The following is an 18,999-nucleotide window of genomic DNA, read 5'->3' as shown; positions in this document are numbered from 1 at the left end:
GAGAAATAACCAAAAGTCTGTCTGAACAAAAAATCATACCGAGGATGCAACTTACATTACAGATCTTCTAGCAATTCAGAGGCAAAGTGTTGGAAGCATAAAAAAAATATTCTAAGTGATGGAAATTGCACATTCTGATTGCAGACTCAGATCCTGATCATCTGTGATTACTCTTACTGTGACATGATTTGGGCAATTCAAATTCCTCTCACTTGGACAATTTTGCATCTGCATGCAGAGGTATTCAGTCAGAACGTGCCATTTGTCCCCTAATTTACATAAACAACCTTTTACTGTAGTAAATTCATCCTGTATCACACAAGGGATGAGTTATAGCCTCTGTTAGAAATTCATGGAAGTTAATATGGCTCCAAAATCATCTCAGGTTAAACTTTAAGTTCACTCAGCAGTCAGTACAACACCACTGAAATCAAACCGCTGTCAATCACTGCCTGCAGCAGCCTCTAGGCACCCCTGAAAGCGCAAAAAGATGTGTATTCAATTCTGAACACAAGGTTATCAGGTTTTGCCTTTTGAACTAGATCGTTTATGCTAATCTATGTTGAGGCATTAAAGCAATAAATAAACTAGAACACACAAGTACACAACACTGTAGAAGGAATTAGATTAAAAACTATTAACTTACAAAAGTAGCTTTTCTAGGTGAGAAACTACCTGAAAATTCACAGGTTTTACTACATACATCACATATGAATGAAGAATTAAGGATGCTACTAGAACTATTAGATAATGAGGGATAAGTGGTAGTATATCCATCACTAATGCACATATAAAGTCTCGAATTTCAGTCATTGGATCAAAGGCGCTGTACCAGAACGAGCCTGCAGCAGCACAAGAAGCCAAAGCTAGCAGTGTTTGATAACACGAGATATCCTCTCAAAGAAAATGGGGCACATGCTCGTGCTGAAGATGATAACTTCTTGCATCCACTCCGGAGCCACATTAGCAAATGTCCCTAGGGAGGAAACATGATACAATAACTCTCCAGTTGGGGCAGCCTTATTCACCCATGTCAAAGTAAATGAATAACCTGCAATAAGCCAAAATAGACAAATTGAAGTTTAAAATTTGCCAAATTAAGTGCAAAGGTAAATTTATCATATAACATACATGCACTTATGCGGCAAACAGCAACAGTCCAAGGACTAGCTTGTCCATGAAATGAGAAATTAGTAACACACTAACACCATTTCCACTAAAGAATGTCCATGAAGGAAGTCCATGAATATAAGCATGTGTGTTGGTGTTTCTATGAATTCACGTTGGTGTTTCTATAAATTCACTCAAACTAAAAACACAGCCAAAAAAAAAAACTGGAACAGGGGCATGGTTCAATACAGAACAAAAGGCTCATATGAAATCTATGTGAAAGTCATAGGCTAAAAATCTCCATAAATATACACTACATAAGGTAGTATAGGTTATTGTATGAGAAATGGGACAATAAATTATACTTCAGAAAGAGAGTGAGGACAGAAAATTTAAGGTAAAAATGTAGTGTACAGGTGAAAGAGATAGTGACACTTCAAACTTAACACAAAACTCCAAACATTAAGTGTATATGTCATGAGGATGGGAGCTGCTTGTCACTTTGTCAGCAACAATCTCTCCATCCATGCTAACAGATGATCAACAATGAATTACCACTGGACTGATGAACTGCATGTAAACACCTTCCCTCAGGCTGATTTGCAACAGAAACTTTCATGCCAGTCAGGCACTCGACAAAATTTTGAAACAGGCATTTACAAGGACCTGTTACGGAAATAGTACAGAGTATTGAAAAGAAAATTTGTTAGTTAACAAAGAATTTAGCAGGCATATATTCTCAAGTTGATTGGTGGGATAACAACATAGACATACCTTCATTGTCAATGTTGCTCCAACAACATTCTGGCTGCACGTTCACACACAGAACAATCAGTAAATAATACGAAGTATCAATAATCCTAGGCTCAAGAATAGCCCCAAAAAGTACCTGCACATATGCATTCGAAACATCTTTAGATTGATCTGATAACTTTTTTTTCTTGGTTGGAGGCTCGTGAAGACCAGCTGATGCACTATTTGTGGCAGAATCAGTTTCCATTAGAAGTCTAGCACGTGTCCTTGTCATACTCATTGGTGATTCATTCACCTGCCCTCGAGATACAGATGGGCTACGTTGAATACTGTTAGTATTCTGCTCCTCATGTTGGTTATTTTGGTTGCTAGAGTTGGGAATCTCCTGCTGTAACTGGTGTAGTTTCTCAACCTCTGCAGAAAGCTCGTGATCTGCATACACTTGACAAAGAGTCAGTCTTGAGTCAAAACTAACAATGCAACAAAAGCACCACACCTAGAGAGAACCCTCCACACTCTTAAGTCCTTAACCATGAGATAAAATTCAAAAACAGAGGTGATATTGCAAACTAGACAAAAGCATTGGCAAGGTGCTACCCATGTACCCCACGAGACCCCAAAAGCCCATTTGGGTGGTTAGGACCATCTGCCAAATTGTCATTAAGACATTTACGTAAACGCCTCACTTAAATAACTCAAGGCCATCATGGGCCATTATGCAACCAACTATTGGTCATACATGGTTCCAAACAACATTATATGACTTTGAGATGCATCCCCTATCATCCCAAAAGTTTTCGTAATCAGGTCCCAAAACCTCCAAAATTGGTCCAAAAGCGTGGATTATAGCCTTCACTTTTGGACAAATTTTGACTTTTTCGGACCCGGGGATAAAACCTTGTCGGGGAGCTTCCCAAGGCCCCATGATACCCGGGGAGTCCATTTGGGTGGTTGGAACCGTCCACTTTGCCTTTGTACCGTTAATTTAACCGTTTACAACTTATGTCTCCTTTCAGCGACTCAAGGCTGCCACGAACCTTTATATGACCGAATACTAGTCGTATATGGTTCCGAACAATATTATATGACCCTGGAATGAATCACCTACGATCTCAAGACTTTTAGACATCAGGTCCCAAAACCTCTAAAAAAGGTTTGATTTCATGTATTATAGCCTTCAGTTTTAGCTTTTAGAGAACAAATTCTAACCTGCCAAGATTATGCATCGAGGTGTTTTCAAAGGATCCCAAAGAAACATGAGAGGCATACTTAGTGCCTGAAACCATCTCACTCAAGCCTTAATCCACTCTTTGCCATAATGTCCTAAAATGCCTTAGCTTGGCCTTGCGTTGTCTTAGCTTGCATTGCATTGCATTCCTAGGCCTTGCAATACCTTGATTTGGCACTAAGGCAAGCCAAGCTGCTACCCTCAATTGCCAAAAAATAGAATTTTTTTTTTCAAGTATAAGGTGTTTTATGCATTGTCCTTGTGCACATTCCCCATGCCTTGGCCCCAAGAGTTGTTGGCATTGGCAACAACATCACCACCTAACACCCCACACTTAGGTGTTGCGCTTTGCCCTAATCCCATACTAAGCATTTTTTACCACCAAAGGTGCATCCCTACCCTCGTTTAGCAAAACATAGGAATTTTAGGGGCTAAGGAGTGAGGGGAACAAAACTGATTTTCCTTTCATTTTTCTGATTCTAATTATCGTATGTTCCTTTTCTCTTTGGGGGGGGGGGGGGGGGAAATGTATCCTTGTGCACCCTTTAATGTCAAATTCCAATGTTTAATACCAAATTCAGTAATTCCCAATGGAATGAGCAGCAACTACCCATGAACCTCTACAGTCTAAACTATATGGCATGTTTATCATCCAATATGCTTATAGCATAATCCAAGAACATAAAGCAACTATCAGAAAAATTGGCAGTATATTACACTTACTCTTTTGTTTCTCCTCCGTTAAAAGTTGCTGGAAATCATCATACTGTTGGTCTTTAGCAGTTCTGCAACCCGAAAAAAAAAAAAAAAAAAAAAAAAAAGGAGGTCATGATTAGGCTTAGCAAATAAAACTCATCAAATATTGCAACGATAGATACCTCAGAGACACAACTTCACTCCGTAATTCATCAATAGTTTCTAACAATCTGTTTTTCTCACTGGTCAAATGATTTACTAGAGATTCCGACGCTGCAATGACAATTAAAATGGAGGTAACATGAACAAGTAACCACCATCATCCAAAAAATGCAATGCCCATTTACCAACAATGTAGACTTTATAGTTAAATATCTAGCAATGAAAATCAAACTTTAAAGAGAACAAAAATCGAGCAAAATTACACAAATCGTTAATAGAGTGGTGAAATTTAAGAGTAAAGAATGACTACCAGACATAAACTCAATAAATTTCACTTCTTGTTCTTGATTAGCTTGATCCAACTCACGATCTTTCTCTACCTAAATTCCAAATAGACAATCATTTAACGCCAGAAACCCTATAAATTCATCAAAAAAATTCACTAGAGAGAGAAAAAATCATCGAAAAAACCCGCATAAACTCATAATTCTGTAAAATTTCCCAATTTGGGGAAAAATCCCTAAAAATGAAAAAGCTGAAGGATAAAAATTGAGAGGAACCTTGAGTTTTGAGTACTTTTCGTAGAGTTTAGTGTAAAGCGCCTCCATCTGCAGAAACAACATGCAAATTCGGTTATTAATTGTAAAACTACTACCAGAAAAATTGAAAATTTGATTAAGTGAAGCATAAACCCTAATTGTAACAATTGAAGAAATTGGAAGCTTGAACTAATTAAAGTTGAATAAACTGCAAATTCGAAACTTTGAATTCGAAGATGAAGCTTGATTGAAGAAAATTTGAGCGGAAAAAATGGAGTGTAGGAGAGAGAAATCAATGGCTAATTAGCGCGAAATCAAACGACTGGAATTCAAATGTGAGGAGAGGAGGAGAGCACTTTAGACTTGACTACATGAGCATGAGCGGTTTGAGCCTTGAGCCCTAAGTCAAGTGAACCATGTTGAAGTTGGCTAGAGGCACAACAAGTGAGGATTGGTTTGCTCCGGAGCCTCGGAGGCGGTCCCGGCTAATTGTTTATCAGCCTTTTCAACTTGTATTTTTTGGTTAACTCGGTTAATAAGGATTTGTTACTTAAATCCTTTTAAGGCATTGTAATCCCTCTTTTGGGATTCATTTGTATTACAAAGGTAATGCACATTACGTAATTTGTTAAGGAAAACTTAAACAAATGTATTTCTTTTATTGATGTCAATTACTTGTATGAATAGTTTTGTTGGAATCAATACGAGTAGTGTTATTTCTTAGAATCCACTTAATGCGAACAAAGAAGCTAGTCAATATCAATAAGAGTTGCTTGCAGCTTGCCCCATAAAAAACGAGATGCAATAGCGTTGGCTATAGTGCTCCAAAATTCGAATTTATTGATTCCAAGAATAGATTAAGGTTGTCACTGATACTATGATACCCAAAAGAAAAGTTAACTTGTCCTTGTACGAGTACTTTATTTCTTCTTACTCCATATTTTAGGTAAATTCAAACAAGATATAAAATTAAAAACATATCAAAACGATGAGTTTTGTTCGAGCATCTCAACAAACCGATGCGTTTAGGTTGTAAAAACCAATTGAAGTAAATTCTCTCAAACAAAACCCTCTTTCAGTTGTTCGGCTTCAGTGCTTCACTAACCGCTTTCTCTCTTTCAATGGCTTCTGAAAACCAACCAAAAACCGCAAACACCAATGACCCCAAAAAACGCAAACGTTGTTACTTACCTCACAACGTAAATCCTCCTTTTCCCATTTTCATTTCTTCAGTTTTTATATACTATTGATTATATGATTAATTTAATAAACTTGTTCTTTGATTTCTGTGTGTGTGTTTTTTTTTTTTTTTTTTTTTTTTTTTTTTTTTTTTTTTTTTATAATTTAATTTGTTTACCAGAAAGCAGTGAAGAAGAAGGGGCCAAGCCCTTTAAGACCAGGAATTCAAGGCTTCTTCATAACCTGTGATGGTGGAAGGGAACACCAAGCTTCTCATGAAGCTATCAATGTCATTGATACTGTATGATTTTTATTTTTTATTCGTCTTTTATTATTTATTTATGTTAATAGATTCAAAAAATGTTATTTGATTGATAAAAAAAGTAATCTTTAGCACCCTAATTATTCAAGTTTAAATTTTTATGTTCATTTTGTTAATTAACTCAACTATTAATTTGTTAGGCTTAATTCATGTGATTAATTGATGGGGTTTGATAATCTTGGTGGGGTGGTTGATTTGAAGTGAAATGTGATTTGTGGTTAAATTTATAGTTTAATTGGTTTATGAAGATTGAGCCTTGCTTAATTGTTTAAGGTGGACCTTGTAATTGTCAAAAGTTGGGCTTTTTTTCGCTGATATTTGTTGTTGGTTTGAACTTCAAGTATTTAAGCTAGAATATATGAGAAGTGTCCAAGAGCTAATAGTTATTTTAGGCTTAAGGAAAGATGAGAAGAAATTATGTTTTGGAATTTCAAATTTATAAGAACTTTGGAGGAAAGGAAAGTGATGAAATAAGTAAAGACATAGAAGGAAAGTGATGAATATTCGTTAACCAAGTGGTTCTACAGATATTGAGTTGAATATGGGCTCTGAACATGCTTAATGTAGACTATGCTACTTAAGCATGGGTATTGGTTTGAAGTTGTATGATTACAACAAGAGATTAAAGTGGACCTTTTCCCTTATCATTAGCATTGGTTTGAACTCTTTGAAGGGTTCCAACTAAGGTATTTACATTCTGTTATATAAAAAAGTTTCGGCACGCATTTTCCTTGATAATACAGCTTCCTGTTCCTAGTAGTGTTTCTTAGGTTGCACAAATGATCAAGAGGAAAAACGTGGAAGAAAGATTGTAAACTACTGACAAATAGATCATTAGTTGAATATCCATGAACAAAGTAATTCAAGTGATATTTAGTAGGTATCATCTTTCATAACATGGACTTCATAGCTGTGCTACCTACTGCCTACTTGCCAAGGCAATTAGGCATGGATATTGGCTTGAAGTTGTATCATTGCTTCAAGAGATTATAGTGTACCTTTTCTTTTATCTTTATTATTGGTCAAGACTTGAACTTTGAATGGTCCGAACTCAGTTATTTTCTAGTACTAGAATTTTCCAGCGTGAGTTTGTCCTAGTAGTACAGCTTCCAAAAACCATTGTTTCTTGTGCTGCACAAATGGTCCAGATTTTTTTTTTTTCACAAGGTGGATGATGAGAAGAGGAAAACAATTAAAAAGAGCTTGTCATTTGCCAAAAGTGTTATGGTCTTACTATTAAACAGACGACAGCTCATGAATTGTGCCGGATCAATATTACTGTAGTATCCTTGCAAAGCAGCTGTTTCATACAGACCTAATTGGCACATACATAAACACCCATATACTGTACAATACTTGAGCATTATCAAGTCTTACTTGTTGTTCTCTGTGCTTGAACTTTTGCATAAAATTTCACATAACAAAGTATATGGAGTGTCTTATACACTCAAGTCTTAAATGTTATATGATTTGGCTGTGAAGGCCCTTATGTTGTCATGAAATTGGACCTGTTGTTCTGGTTTATTTCCTCCTGTTTGTCTGTGTGATAATCCTATAAAGTATCAATTTTTATTTTTTTTAGATTTTAGAAGAGCTGATCGATGGTAAGGATTCAAGGGCTAATATAACAGTGATACCAGAGAAACCTGCAAACAAAAAAATAAAGTTTTCATACTCTGACTCTTCTGATAATGAAGAAGATGATGACAATGTTGACGAGAATGGAGCCGAGAACCAGTCTGAAAAAGTTGCAGAAGAGGTTGCTAACAATGGAAGTACCCTGGAAGAAAATACTGATCCTGCTAAGAAGGATGATAAGTTGCCTGAGGTTGGATCAGGACAAGTTGCTGATGGTTGTGAGGAAGTTGATAAACAAGCTGATGACAAAAGCAAGGAGAATGAGGAACCAATCGAAAAGAAACAGTGCAGTGATACCAAAAAGTTAGAAAGCATAAATCATACCGCAGAGCTATCTGTTGATAAGTTGATAGAAGCTGAACTTAAGGAATTAGGAGATAAGAGCAAGGTGAGTTAATATGACAATCCGTAAAACACTGCCCCCCACCCTCCAAGTCTAACATGTTTAAGGTACATTATACATCATAATGAGTGTTTCTGTTATACTAGTATTTGAAGTAAAATTGTTTTGTTGAACCAGCGGCGTTTCTCAAAGATTGATACCGGCTGTAATGGTGTTGTCTTTGTACTTATGCGGAGAAGGGATGGAGACCCTAGCCCTGGAGAACTTGTACAGCATATGATGGAATCTGCTTCAGCTACAAAAAAGCATATGTCAAGGTTCAAGCTGCCTTTCTTTATTTAGCTTCTTTATTTGACAGCTTCACAAAAGAGTACTACCTTTGTTGTGGACTTCACTGAGATGTTTCATTTCTGTAGGTTTCTTCTGAGAGTGCTACCCGTAGAGCTTTCATGTTATGCATCTGAAGAGGAAATATCAAAAGCTATTAAGCCAGTTATTGAACAATACTTCCCTGTCACCGCTGAAGCACCGATTAAGGTACTTGCCCATACATGCTTGACAAACACTCTATGGTACCGGCAGATCTAAGTTATTATTTCGCCATAATTATGCATGTTGAATTTTCATTAACAGTGCTTTTTTTTTTTGCTTGAAGATAGTGTTACTTGGGTTTTAATTATTCATACAATCAATATTCTGGTGAATTCTATGAAGATTAATTGTGGTATTTTTACTATGGAGTGATTGACATTTAATGTACAAAACGAACTATGACATGGGAAGAAAAATCCTGCATATCTGTTCGACATAGAAAGTTGGAAGCTGGTGGTGCTTAGATTCCTTCAACTTTATGGCAGTGTTCTTGTGGATCTGATAATTGATTTGTTTTGGATGTACTCCCTCAGTTTGCTGTTCAATATGATGCCCGTGCCAATTCTGGCATCGAGAGGATGAAGATAATAGATGCGGTTGCCAAAGCTGTTCCTGAACCACATAAAGTAGATCTCAAAAATCCACAGAAGACTATTATTGTCCAAATTGTTAAGGTACTGAAAGTGTGTTGTCTTGAGTTCTTGACTGGCTGGCATACATAATTTGCTTTAGTTTTCTCCATAGTCGTCTCTAGATTTTTGTTTGTTAAGACTAAATCCATGTGAATCTTATATTCGACCTTGTTTTTCTAGACTGTGTGCTTGATTGGTGTTGTGGAGAAGTACAAAGAGTTGGCGAAGTTTAATTTGAGGCAGCTCACATCATGATAGCCAGGTTTAAGTAAGGCTTGCTCGAGATTCAACTTGGACAATAAGAACAAGAACGTCAATAGTGACAACAAGAATATGGCCCCAGATCAAGACACACAACAAGAATATGGCCTCAGATCAAGACACTCTTTTTGGGCATCTTGATGATAGTACACAGTTACACACTCATAATGTTGTATACTAGTGGCTCATTCTTTTTCTCTAAACCCCCTATTTGCCTCATATTGTGTGTTTGTTGAGCTAGTGAATTCAAGTCTTCAACTAAATAAACAAATCTGTTTCAGCTTAAATTTTTAACTCTAGTCTGTTGAACTTTAGTGATTGTTACATAAGTCTTTGTTGAAGTTGGATTTATACTAAAAGAACTTAGAATTATGTCATATGTGCACTTACACATTCACTTTCTCTGAAAGCCTTAATTATTCAACTTGAAAATATGAATTAATAAATCAACTCCATATTCCTTTAATTTATTTTATTTATTATCATAATACCGCTTATTTTAGAGAATAAGCAAAATATTCAGGAGATTGTTTTGAGATCTATAGTATTTACCCTTTTAACTATATTTTTCTTCTCATAAGTTTGAATATTTTCGTCAAAATCTGAATTTACAAGCTTTGGGAAGCAGAAGCAAATAGTACATTGTCACTAGGGAAGTAGGGAGTTTATAAATTCCTCCCCTAACATTGAAGTTATTATAGCTTCATACATTATTTTAATCTTATTACACTTGCACTTGCGTTTTTTCGACCATATTTATGATTGTTGATGATATGTTACAATGGTACAGAATTGTTTAAGACTTGTGACTTGTTTGTAACATTAATCTTTCTACACTTTACTCGGAATTTGTCAAAAACTTTGTTCTTCTAAGCCAAATAAAACTCACCCTTGTTACAGACGAGTTCACAATGGTGAGGGCGTAACATTTTTCTAACATATTACGATTGTTGACAATATGATTCACAATGTTAATCCTTCAATACAGAATTGTACAAGACTTGTGTCTTGTTTTATAGACCAAAAGGAGATAAACACACATTAATTATTTATTAGGTAAAAAAAAATGTAAAAATTCCATTAAAATAAAAAGGTTCTGTGTAACAACAAATGATTGGCACAAATGATTGAAACACAAAGAATTTTGTCTTTTCAACCTAACAAATCATCATAAACTATGCTCCCAAACCACCCAACCTTTTCATCATCTAACACCCCACACTCTCTATGCTGCTGGCTTGTTGTAAAGCTTTTCCACCATTTTTCTATACTCTGCATCATACCAACAACATAAATTCAGTCAAAATCTCCACTATTTTAATTATGATATATTATACTCTCTCCGTCTTTAAAAGTAGTTCCGCAAAGCCCTTTAGAGACGGAGGGAATACTAATATTATTACGACAACTATTAATAGTATTAATTTGTATTAAAATAATCAACAACCCAAAATCACCACCAACCTTCTTGATTGCTCCAAAGAGCTGCTGCTTGTGTGTTTAATGGTGAGCTAGTATTAGGCTCTGAAATTACAACCCCAAAAATCAGAAATTTATTAATCACTACTACAATTAGAAAAACAAAATAAACTTCCCAAATTAAGTGCATTTAATTCAATTACCTCCAAGCAAACTTTGGATAGAAAGCAATATAGTTCTCACATCATAAGCAGATGACCATTTATCCTAAACATTTCATAAATTTACAGTTAGTGTGGCGGTTCGGGAAACCGAGGACTCGAAATCAAAACAATAATCAAGCACAATTAACAATCAGAATGTACCTGAAGAATATCCAAGCAAATGTTACCAAAAACATCGACATTTGGGTGGAAACAACCAGTCTCAAACTTGACTTTAGGAGGTTTAAATGGGTAATCAGCAGGAAAACTTAGGGAAAGTTTATATTCAGTGCCTTCAAATACTGTTTCTTTGCTTCCATGAATTGTTCCTTTCCAGTTGAATATGTTGTCTTCTTCAGGAAACGCTGAGATCCCAGGATCACCACTCATCTAATTCAAATAAACAAAATAAAGATTTTTAGAATTATGTTTTAGTTGATTAAAACTAATTAACAAAATGTATTTTTGTAATATTATGATTTACTTACCATAAGAGACATTAATTCAGACTGCAACCTGTTCAAAAATCGCAAGGAAAAAAAAAAAAAAAAAAAAAAAAAAAAAAAAAAAAAAACAAGGAAAGAAATCGTCAGAAAATCAGTCATAATAAAATTAAAACCCCCAATTTTATATGATTTTTAAAACCCTAATTTTTATGTTCTAGATCAACAAGATGGAGCTTATTCGATTAAAAACTCTAAATCGAAACCCTAATTATCATTTTTCTAAATCGATAAAATTAATCAAATTCAATCAAAACCCGGATGAATAAACTAATTTCAAGTAGTGGGTACTAAGAATCATTGAAATTCTTCATACAAACCAAGTAATTGAAACTACAAATTCCAAGAACCCAGAAATAATTAATTTATTATATTGACACAAGAGTTAATCAATTGACCTTTTTAGAACGGATTGAGTATCAACAGTCTTAGCAGGAGCAACGTTCTGCTTCGCCGGAAGACCCGCCGGAGTTGCCGCCGGAGTATTGTCGGAGTAACCGCCGTTCATCGCCGCCATTTAAAGAGATAAAGAAAGAAGAAAGAGAAAGAAACTTGAGTAAATCGAAATTTGAAATTCCTTTCTTCTTCCTTCGTAGAGAGAGAAAGGAGGAGAGAGAAAATAGAGAGAAAAAGAAAAGTGATGAGTTTGAGAAGAAGAGATTGATTGATTTGGGGTTATAAACACTGTGATGTTGAAATTAAAATATGAAGAAAAAGTTTGAGAAAGAAATAAACTTTTTTTTTAATTATATTGATGTTTTTGGAACGTTAGAGTTGAGCGGCGTGATTATACGCGTCCTTTTCCAACGGCTAGTTTTTAGTTAGTGAAAGAGTTGTTGTTTTGTTGTTTTCTTTAATTTTTTTTTTTTTTTTTGGAAACCAACCCCTTTATTTACAAATCACAACAGTTGATGGAAAATAAAAATTATCAAGGTGTCAATGGGAAGTCGGAAAACTCTTTACCATATACGTAAGGTTTAATACATATGTCTTTAATCTGAAATAAAAATACTACGTAGAAAGTTTGATGCAAAGTTGTCATTATATTCCATAAGTTCAATAAATAAGGTTTGAATGTTGTTGTTTCCAAAAAACATGTTCATATTAAAATATTTTGTCTTATAGCTCTCATTTGTTACACCTAAATAAACGGATACATTTTGTATGATTGTAAGTATTATTAAATACTTTTCATGTACAATTATATGGCATGTACGTAAATCTTTGTGCCTAATAAATTGATTAAGGATTAGATCTTACAAATCAACTATTATAACAATTGTCAATTGCTTTACTTTTTTTGGGGGTGGGGGGAAGGAACTTTCAATTGTTATACTTGTCTTAGGGATTAATAATTCTTTAATAATCTCGTCAAAAAAAAAAAAAAAGAATTCTTTAATAATGACAACAATTAGGGTATGTTCACTTCAGCTTAATTTTAGTTCAGTTCAGTTCGGTTCAATTCAGCTCCCAATTTTCTTCTCTCATAAAATATTCATTTCAACTCTATTCAGTTCAGTTCAGTTCAGTTCAGCTTCAATCAGTCTATGTTCAATAAATGTGAACAGGCCCTTAGAGTTGCACGTTGTCAATTATACAATCTTAATCATCAATATGTTTATTAATCTCCATTAATAAAATTATGATACTTTCTTTCAAAAACTAAAATGCTTTTTAATTTTTACTACTAAGATGAAAAAAAATTGTAGTCAAAAGTTGTTAGAAAATTGAAACGAGGTATGTATACATGTAGTGATGCAGTCCAACTAATACTAAAATTTCTAACAGCCCAAGCCCATCAAAATGCCCCCATCACCCTCATACGAAGAAGGGGTTTGACTTATGTGTTGCTAGTGAGAAACATAATTCAATTTTGAAAATTTTGCAATTTTTTGTTGTTAAAATTCGCATTTTTTGTTGTTAAAAGTCAAAACTCCGTAGTCAATTCCTTCAAATCAGCCTTTTCAAAATGGACAAACATATAAGTTAGTAACACCTCCCTTAAACTCGGTTTAATATGCGTTTAAGCAAGAAAAATTACGAGTTTACCAAAAGATGATACTATTGAATAAAGTGGTCAAAAGTTATTAATTGAATTGAAAAGGTTGATGATAGAATATTGAGCTTGAGAAAGAGAGGCCATGAGATTGATAACCTGTCCTATATTTACACAATACAAACCCAGAACAAATTCACTATTCTTACCAAAATATTACACTTGTGCTATACTAATAAGAATTGGATGGAAAGAACACCCTATCAACTGCTGCACAAGACCCCGAAAGCCGCCCTTATACTACCATATATATACTGAATACATATGGACCGAACCCAATGAATTCTACATCTTTGTACAAAAGGCCTATACTTATATTATGTAAATATATATAATATGCACACATTATATGTATAAGGCAAAGCAACCTTTTTTTTTTATTTTTTTATTTTTTACGTATCAACAGTCTCAGGTGACGAGTATGTGGCAGCAAGAAGAGCAGCTCCGATGCCTGACCCATCTTCAGTTACCTTCAGAACTACGTAAGGGGCGAGTTCCTCCCCCAAAATCTCGGCCACGGCATCATTCAAGTACTCTCTGAACATTCTGTAATTTGAATATAGGCCGCCTTCAACTGCAACCACTGTTCTCCTTAATCTATTGCTGCTGCTTGGACCTTTGGCTCTGCTGCTAGCAACCCCACCACTCCCATCTCGACCAATTTTCTTTAGTATCCCGACAATACCAGCAGCTGCAAGGCGGGCTGCCCGACGGGTTACCACATCACATATGTTCACAACGAGTTTCCGGACTTTTGAAGGCACATCTCGAATCTAAGGAGAGGAAAAATTAGATAGACAAGTGATGTAAGAATTAAATTTACAAAATTCAGTTGGGAAATTAGCTGTAGTATACAGTCAGAAGGACATACCCCAAGAACCTCATCCAAAATTCTTGCTACTTCTTCCAGGTCAGGAGACTCATCTTCATGCATTGTCGACATCAAAGGCGTCCTGAGATGATTTTCTTTGTGAGATAATGTTACAAGTACTAATACATGGACAAATATGCATCAATGCAGCAGCTTACCGAGTGGTTTAAATCAAATATAAAATTGACATCATTGTTTTGTAGGGGCTATTTTGCCTTAAAAAATTGTTTCCGATATTGTGATCAAGGAAGCTAGCCAAATTTAGAGAGCGAAAATCCAAGCGGATTTATGAAATCTGGATCTTGGCACTTGCCAGTAAGCAGATGCCGTAAATATTTTTTGGCACTTCTTTAACACAAAGTCAAAGTTGAAACCAATATAACGCCAATAAGAGAAGGGCAGGGAGGGGGTATAACAAAAGGCAGCATAAAAGCCATTCAAAAGTCACCAGTAGGGTAATACCTCAAGATGAAAGCTTTGCATAAGTTTGAAGAAATAGGTCCAAATACATCAGACTCCTTTGACATCCTCAATATAACTCTTCTCACAATCTCACCCAGATACATTCCAGATATCATTTTCTCAAAACCCTGCAGCAAGAAAACACTTTTATTCAATTATTCCTTCATGATCTATTCTTATCTTGGAAGAGAGTGTAAGAAACTCCTCGAGAGTCAATTTCATGATGGTGATCAAGCCAACCTGATCATTGGGATTAGGGCTCTCTGCATCTAACTCGATGTCGTAAGAAGTTCTTGGTAAATGGGACGACCAAAAGTTACCCCACTCCATATTAACAACCTGATCAATACAAGACATATACCATAAGTACATAACAATTTACAACGTTTATCAGAATAGGTGCTAACCAAATATGGTTGAAGAAAGATACCATGCCTCCTGAAGATGTTGGAAAACCTTGAGACTTTATGATAGCATCTGCCCGCTCAAAATAACAGGCATTTGTTCCAGTCCCAATGATCACTGCAGCAACAGTGTCCTCATCATTATAATGTCCAAGTGCCAAAGTTCCCACAGTATCATTTACCTGCTTAACAACAAATTAAAAGTATACTCTTCAATCAGAGACTACAATGCATGGCAGTCTATGTCCATCAACACTTAACAGACTGCACAGGCAAGGAAAGAAGAACTACAACTACCTCCTATTTTATATCAAGCATGTAATTGTTTACTTTTGGATTGTAAATTTGAAACATCATCACTGAAGCATATGGTGTGAAAGTTGAAGACCTATATTCTAAACGATAAGTAGCTTTGATAATTAAAGACTGGCCACAAAGAACTCCAACACCATAGACAAATACATTAGCCAAAAAAGATAAGCTTACCAAGGCTGCAATATGCATATCTAAGCCTTTTCTAGACATTGCTTGATGCAAGAATTCACATACATCATTCCCAACCTGAGATGAAACAAACAATTACAAACAGTAAGAAAAATCAGAGAAAATCTTCATTAACCATAAAAAAAAAAAGTACAAAAACGGAAAGATAACCATTTTTGACGACCAAACTTTAACCTTTTACATTCATATTATAGTTACCAAGGTGGCAAAATATGGTAAGATTTGATACATAAAAACCCGGGGGGGGGGGGGGGGGGGGGTGAATAGACTCCATGATTCAGTAAGTAAAGCATCTATCAATCCATCTATAAAAAAAATCTGGCTGTAACAAAATCAAACAATGAGCGATCACAAACTGAGCACTGACCATGTCTTGAATGGAAAATCCTTTCGTCCATTTCATCAAAATTCCAGAGGAGACTGATGTTTGCTTCACAGGAAAAGAAAATGTAAAACCAAGTTCCCTTTTTGGGGCTGGAGAAATGTCTGAATCCTTGTCATTCTCTTGATCAAAAAATTCCTTTAGAGATGTCGCTATGAAATCAAACAGGTCCTGCAATGAAAACAATCCAATATTCTAAATACGGCTGAACATTAAAAAACAAATCACATAAGACAATACAAAGAAAGAAAGTGAGCAACCTCACTGGAGCTAGTCATTAAATGCTCAGGGATTGGCTTCCTTTCAACATCTTGTCTAACGATACCGGATCTTCGTCCTCCTAGCTGAACCCGCAAGACCCTAAAATTAGTACCTCCAAGATCTAGTGCATAATATATTCCCTTCTCACTCCTAAGGAAAAAATTGCTAGTAATCAATTGAGTGTATAAGACAGAAACAAAAAGACAACTACAGGTATACACTTTTTGTCCAAGTAGTATGCAGCCACTCAGCCAGTAATCGGGCATTGTAAACAAAATAAAAATCTACAAGGTCCACAACCAATTACCTTCATGAAGGTATCACATCTAAATATCTAATTAACAAAACATTACAGTAAGAAAAAACTTGGGTGTGAAAAACAGGACAACTATTCACTGTATTCAGGACAATATGACTCCAAGAATGCCAATATTGCCCTTTTACAATGGTGAGGTCCACATTCAATGGCAACAGGCTGTCAACTGTGCCAGCTGCATAGATAAAAACCCACACATTCAACAGAAATATGACTGCTACCGTCCCCCACAATCGATAAAAAAAATTACACAACTGCGCACTGAAACTAAAAACCAAAAAGTATACCAATAAAAAAAGGCTATCAAGCTCATTAACAATGCTCTAAAGTCTAAACATATGATGATGATTCAATGCTCTAAACACAACGGCCAACACATTGCTATTTGCATAGCTCATTCCACAAAGAACCAAACGATATAATTATTTAAAAATACTCGTCAAGCACGCTTATGAACAAACTTGGCCATAGCCTATGCCGCCAGCTCAGAGCAAGCGGCAATTAAAATATGAAACTTTACTTCAATGGTTCAACAAAAGCATTTGGTTTGATAAATCCAACTACAAATGCGGCTTTAAAATCGGGTTTTGGAAAATATAATGACACATTGCCACATTACATGTTCACACATTGTAACAATCAACATTAGCTAGAAATCTGCCAAAGTATCATCCCAATAGTATCAAACATGAGGAAAAACGAATAGTAAAAAGGGCCACAGGTAGTACATTATAACTCAGAGAACAAACAGAATACATCACATTTTGGAAATTTCTTTTACCCATTTTTATAACAATTATAGTTGGACTTCACCAACCCCATATACATCATAAAGCAACTACATTTCCCAGGTGCTAAAATCTAACTAATTTAGATCAAACACCCACATTACCAATATTCAATGTTCATAACAAGTCAAAACTTATTACCTAAAAAAAATATGAAAAAGTTTGGCAATGTGAACAACAAATTAAAGCATAAACATCCAAAAATTCATAATGCCATCAACCAACCCAATTAATCATCAAATTACCTTGAAAAAAAACTTTTATAACCCCCAACAAAATTCAATCTTTTTCCCACATTCCCAATCAAGAATCCAAACAAACAATCAAATTAATCGACCAACCCCTTTAAAATAGATAAAATTAACAACACATTTTATCAAACAAAAAAACAAAGATTGAAATCAAAAATGTATGATTGATACCCAATGGGAAGTTTATCAACAAAAGTGAGCAACATTTTGAGCTTAGAGCCACCTTCAGAGGCTAAACCAGCATGCATCTCAACAGCCATAGCATCAACAACTTGCTTCAATCTACTAACAGGGGTCCCACAAGCTTCTTCTAATTCTTTCAAAGCACCAACAACTCTCTTCCATTTTCTCCGACTTCTAACCCTTTTTCCGACCACCGCCGCCGCCACCGCACACGTCACCACCGCTATTCCCACCGCTATACTAAACCCCACTTTTCCCATCCCTCTCCTTCTCTCTCCTCTTTATTTATATACTTGTATTTTCCTTTTTTTATTTACTTAAACCCCGATAACAAGAACAACCCCTTCTTCCGCATTTTGCCACCTCCCAGAAGGCACAAACGACGTCGTTCTTGAAGTGGGTCGATCTGAAACTCGCCGTTTTGAAGTGGGTGTGAGTTATTTTGGTCTGGTTTTGCCGTTAAAAGGCGGTTTTCCGGCGATGTACACCACCTGCTCGACGAAATGTTCAAGAGAGAGAAAATGAAAATAAAATTAGAGAGAGAAAGAGAAGGGGAAAAAAGGAGAGCGAAGGGGGGACTGGGGTTGCGCTAAGTAGTGTTGGAAAGCGAACCGATAGTTACTTATACTCGTTGTGAAATGACGATTTTGCCCTTTTTTAATTTTCCAAAATTATTTTTATTTGGTTTTTTTTTATTTTTTATTTTTTGGCGGGGGTCAAATCTACGTGTGATTGAAGAATGTATAATTGTACTACGTATAGTACTAGTAGTCCTCGTTTACTTTTATTTAAATTAGTACTGTACGTTGTACAAAGTAGTTAATAATTAGGGGGGCATTTGGTTCGGGCATTCTTATAAAGTTATAAGGGTTATTGACCATTCAACTTATACTTTGTATTAACTAATTTCATGTAAATAAATAAGACTATATAATAGAAATTCATGTAAACTCAAATAGAATAGGTTTCAAATAGCATACTTTGTAGGAGTAGTTTATTAATATGTATTTCAAATTTTAAATTAAAAATAAATGGAATATTCACAATAGTTTATTGATACGGAGTACTTTTTTTTGGTACATAGTTTATTGATATTTTAAATGACTTATTTTTGTTAAATAATTAATTTGTTAACATGAATTAATACGTACTATATATGTA

At 35.2% G+C, this 18,999-nt stretch overlaps 4 protein-coding genes across 5 annotated transcripts; 1 reads left to right on the top strand and 3 right to left on the bottom strand.

Annotated features, from left to right (window-relative positions):
• Window positions 1-607: 607 nt before the first annotated feature.
• On the bottom strand, window positions 608-4,826 carry LOC145626287 (uncharacterized). 2 transcript variants are annotated; one of them, XM_081678716.1, is made up of 9 exons: window positions 4,712-4,826; window positions 4,510-4,557; window positions 4,260-4,329; window positions 3,970-4,060; window positions 3,815-3,876; window positions 2,000-2,295; window positions 1,885-1,918; window positions 1,666-1,776; window positions 608-1,051 (listed from the first exon to the last, which is right to left on the bottom strand). In XM_081678716.1, exons 2-9 carry the CDS (start codon window positions 4,555-4,557, stop codon window positions 867-869), a joined length of 897 nt encoding a protein of 298 aa, XP_081534842.1. In that variant the 5' UTR covers window positions 4,712-4,826; the 3' UTR covers window positions 608-866. The 2 variants fall into 2 exon arrangements, with proteins under 2 accessions (XP_081534842.1, XP_081534843.1); XM_081678717.1 differs by having other exon boundaries at window positions 4,642-4,814.
• A 713-nt stretch (window positions 4,827-5,539) lies between these two features.
• LOC145628477 (uncharacterized) lies at window positions 5,540-9,522 on the top strand. Its single transcript, XM_081680775.1, has 7 exons — window positions 5,540-5,687; window positions 5,849-5,968; window positions 7,572-8,015; window positions 8,148-8,287; window positions 8,387-8,507; window positions 8,876-9,016; window positions 9,155-9,522. The coding sequence occupies exons 1-7, from the start codon at window positions 5,610-5,612 to the stop codon at window positions 9,227-9,229; spliced, it is 1,119 nt and encodes a 372-aa protein (XP_081536901.1). The 5' UTR covers window positions 5,540-5,609; the 3' UTR covers window positions 9,230-9,522.
• Window positions 9,523-10,262: 740 nt separating this feature from the next.
• On the bottom strand, window positions 10,263-12,014 carry LOC145626286 (ubiquitin-conjugating enzyme E2 20-like). Its single transcript, XM_081678715.1, has 6 exons — window positions 11,759-12,014; window positions 11,346-11,373; window positions 11,020-11,247; window positions 10,858-10,921; window positions 10,700-10,759; window positions 10,263-10,507 (listed from the first exon to the last, which is right to left on the bottom strand). The coding sequence occupies exons 1-6, from the start codon at window positions 11,875-11,877 to the stop codon at window positions 10,461-10,463; spliced, it is 546 nt and encodes a 181-aa protein (XP_081534841.1). The 5' UTR covers window positions 11,878-12,014; the 3' UTR covers window positions 10,263-10,460.
• A 1,490-nt stretch (window positions 12,015-13,504) lies between these two features.
• On the bottom strand, window positions 13,505-18,458 carry LOC145628476 (hexokinase-3-like). Its single transcript, XM_081680774.1, has 9 exons — window positions 17,827-18,458; window positions 16,300-16,450; window positions 16,025-16,210; window positions 15,640-15,714; window positions 15,180-15,335; window positions 14,990-15,088; window positions 14,750-14,877; window positions 14,288-14,369; window positions 13,505-14,189 (listed from the first exon to the last, which is right to left on the bottom strand). Exons 1-9 carry the CDS (start codon window positions 18,096-18,098, stop codon window positions 13,809-13,811), a joined length of 1,530 nt encoding a protein of 509 aa, XP_081536900.1. The 5' UTR covers window positions 18,099-18,458; the 3' UTR covers window positions 13,505-13,808.
• Window positions 18,459-18,999: the final 541 nt, after the last annotated feature.

This window comes from Chenopodium album, chromosome 4 (assembly GCF_948465745.1).
Source record: "Chenopodium album chromosome 4, dcCheAlbu1.1, whole genome shotgun sequence".
NCBI lineage: Eukaryota > Viridiplantae > Streptophyta > Magnoliopsida > Caryophyllales > Amaranthaceae > Chenopodium > Chenopodium album.
Note: the sequence above shows the minus strand (reverse complement) of the source record. Positions and strands in the feature narration are given on the sequence as shown.

What these genes read in the sequence shown, in the direction of transcription:
- LOC145626286 (XM_081678715.1), bottom strand. Translation starts at nt 11,877, where the DNA reads ATGGCGGCGATGAACGGCGGTTACTCCGACAATACTCCGGCGGCAACT. An exon ending in CTGAATTAATGTCTCTTATG is followed by an intron (nt 11,248 to 11,345) that starts GTAAGTAAATCA and finishes TATTTGAATTAG; the next exon opens with ATGAGTGGTGATCCTGGGAT. An exon ending in TTTGCTTGGATATTCTTCAG is followed by an intron (nt 10,922 to 11,019) that starts GTACATTCTGAT and finishes TGAAATGTTTAG; the next exon opens with GATAAATGGTCATCTGCTTA.
- LOC145626287 (XM_081678716.1), bottom strand. Translation starts at nt 4,557, where the DNA reads ATGGAGGCGCTTTACACTAAACTCTACGAAAAGTACTCAAAACTCAAG. An exon ending in AAAAGTACTCAAAACTCAAG is followed by an intron (nt 4,330 to 4,509) that starts GTTCCTCTCAAT and finishes TTTGGAATTTAG; the next exon opens with GTAGAGAAAGATCGTGAGTT. An exon ending in GAGCAACATTGACAATGAAG is followed by an intron (nt 1,777 to 1,884) that starts GTATGTCTATGT and finishes TTTCCGTAACAG; the next exon opens with GTCCTTGTAAATGCCTGTTT.
- LOC145628477 (XM_081680775.1), top strand. Translation starts at nt 5,610, where the DNA reads ATGGCTTCTGAAAACCAACCAAAAACCGCAAACACCAATGACCCCAAA. An exon ending in CCGCTGAAGCACCGATTAAG is followed by an intron (nt 8,508 to 8,875) that starts GTACTTGCCCAT and finishes GTACTCCCTCAG; the next exon opens with TTTGCTGTTCAATATGATGC. An exon ending in TTATTGTCCAAATTGTTAAG is followed by an intron (nt 9,017 to 9,154) that starts GTACTGAAAGTG and finishes TTGTTTTTCTAG; the next exon opens with ACTGTGTGCTTGATTGGTGT.
- LOC145628476 (XM_081680774.1), bottom strand. Translation starts at nt 18,098, where the DNA reads ATGGGAAAAGTGGGGTTTAGTATAGCGGTGGGAATAGCGGTGGTGACG. An exon ending in GTTGATAAACTTCCCATTGG is followed by an intron (nt 16,451 to 17,826) that starts GTATCAATCATA and finishes TTTTTTCCTTAG; the next exon opens with GAGTGAGAAGGGAATATATT. An exon ending in ATATGCATATTGCAGCCTTG is followed by an intron (nt 15,336 to 15,639) that starts GTAAGCTTATCT and finishes GTTGTTAAGCAG; the next exon opens with GTAAATGATACTGTGGGAAC.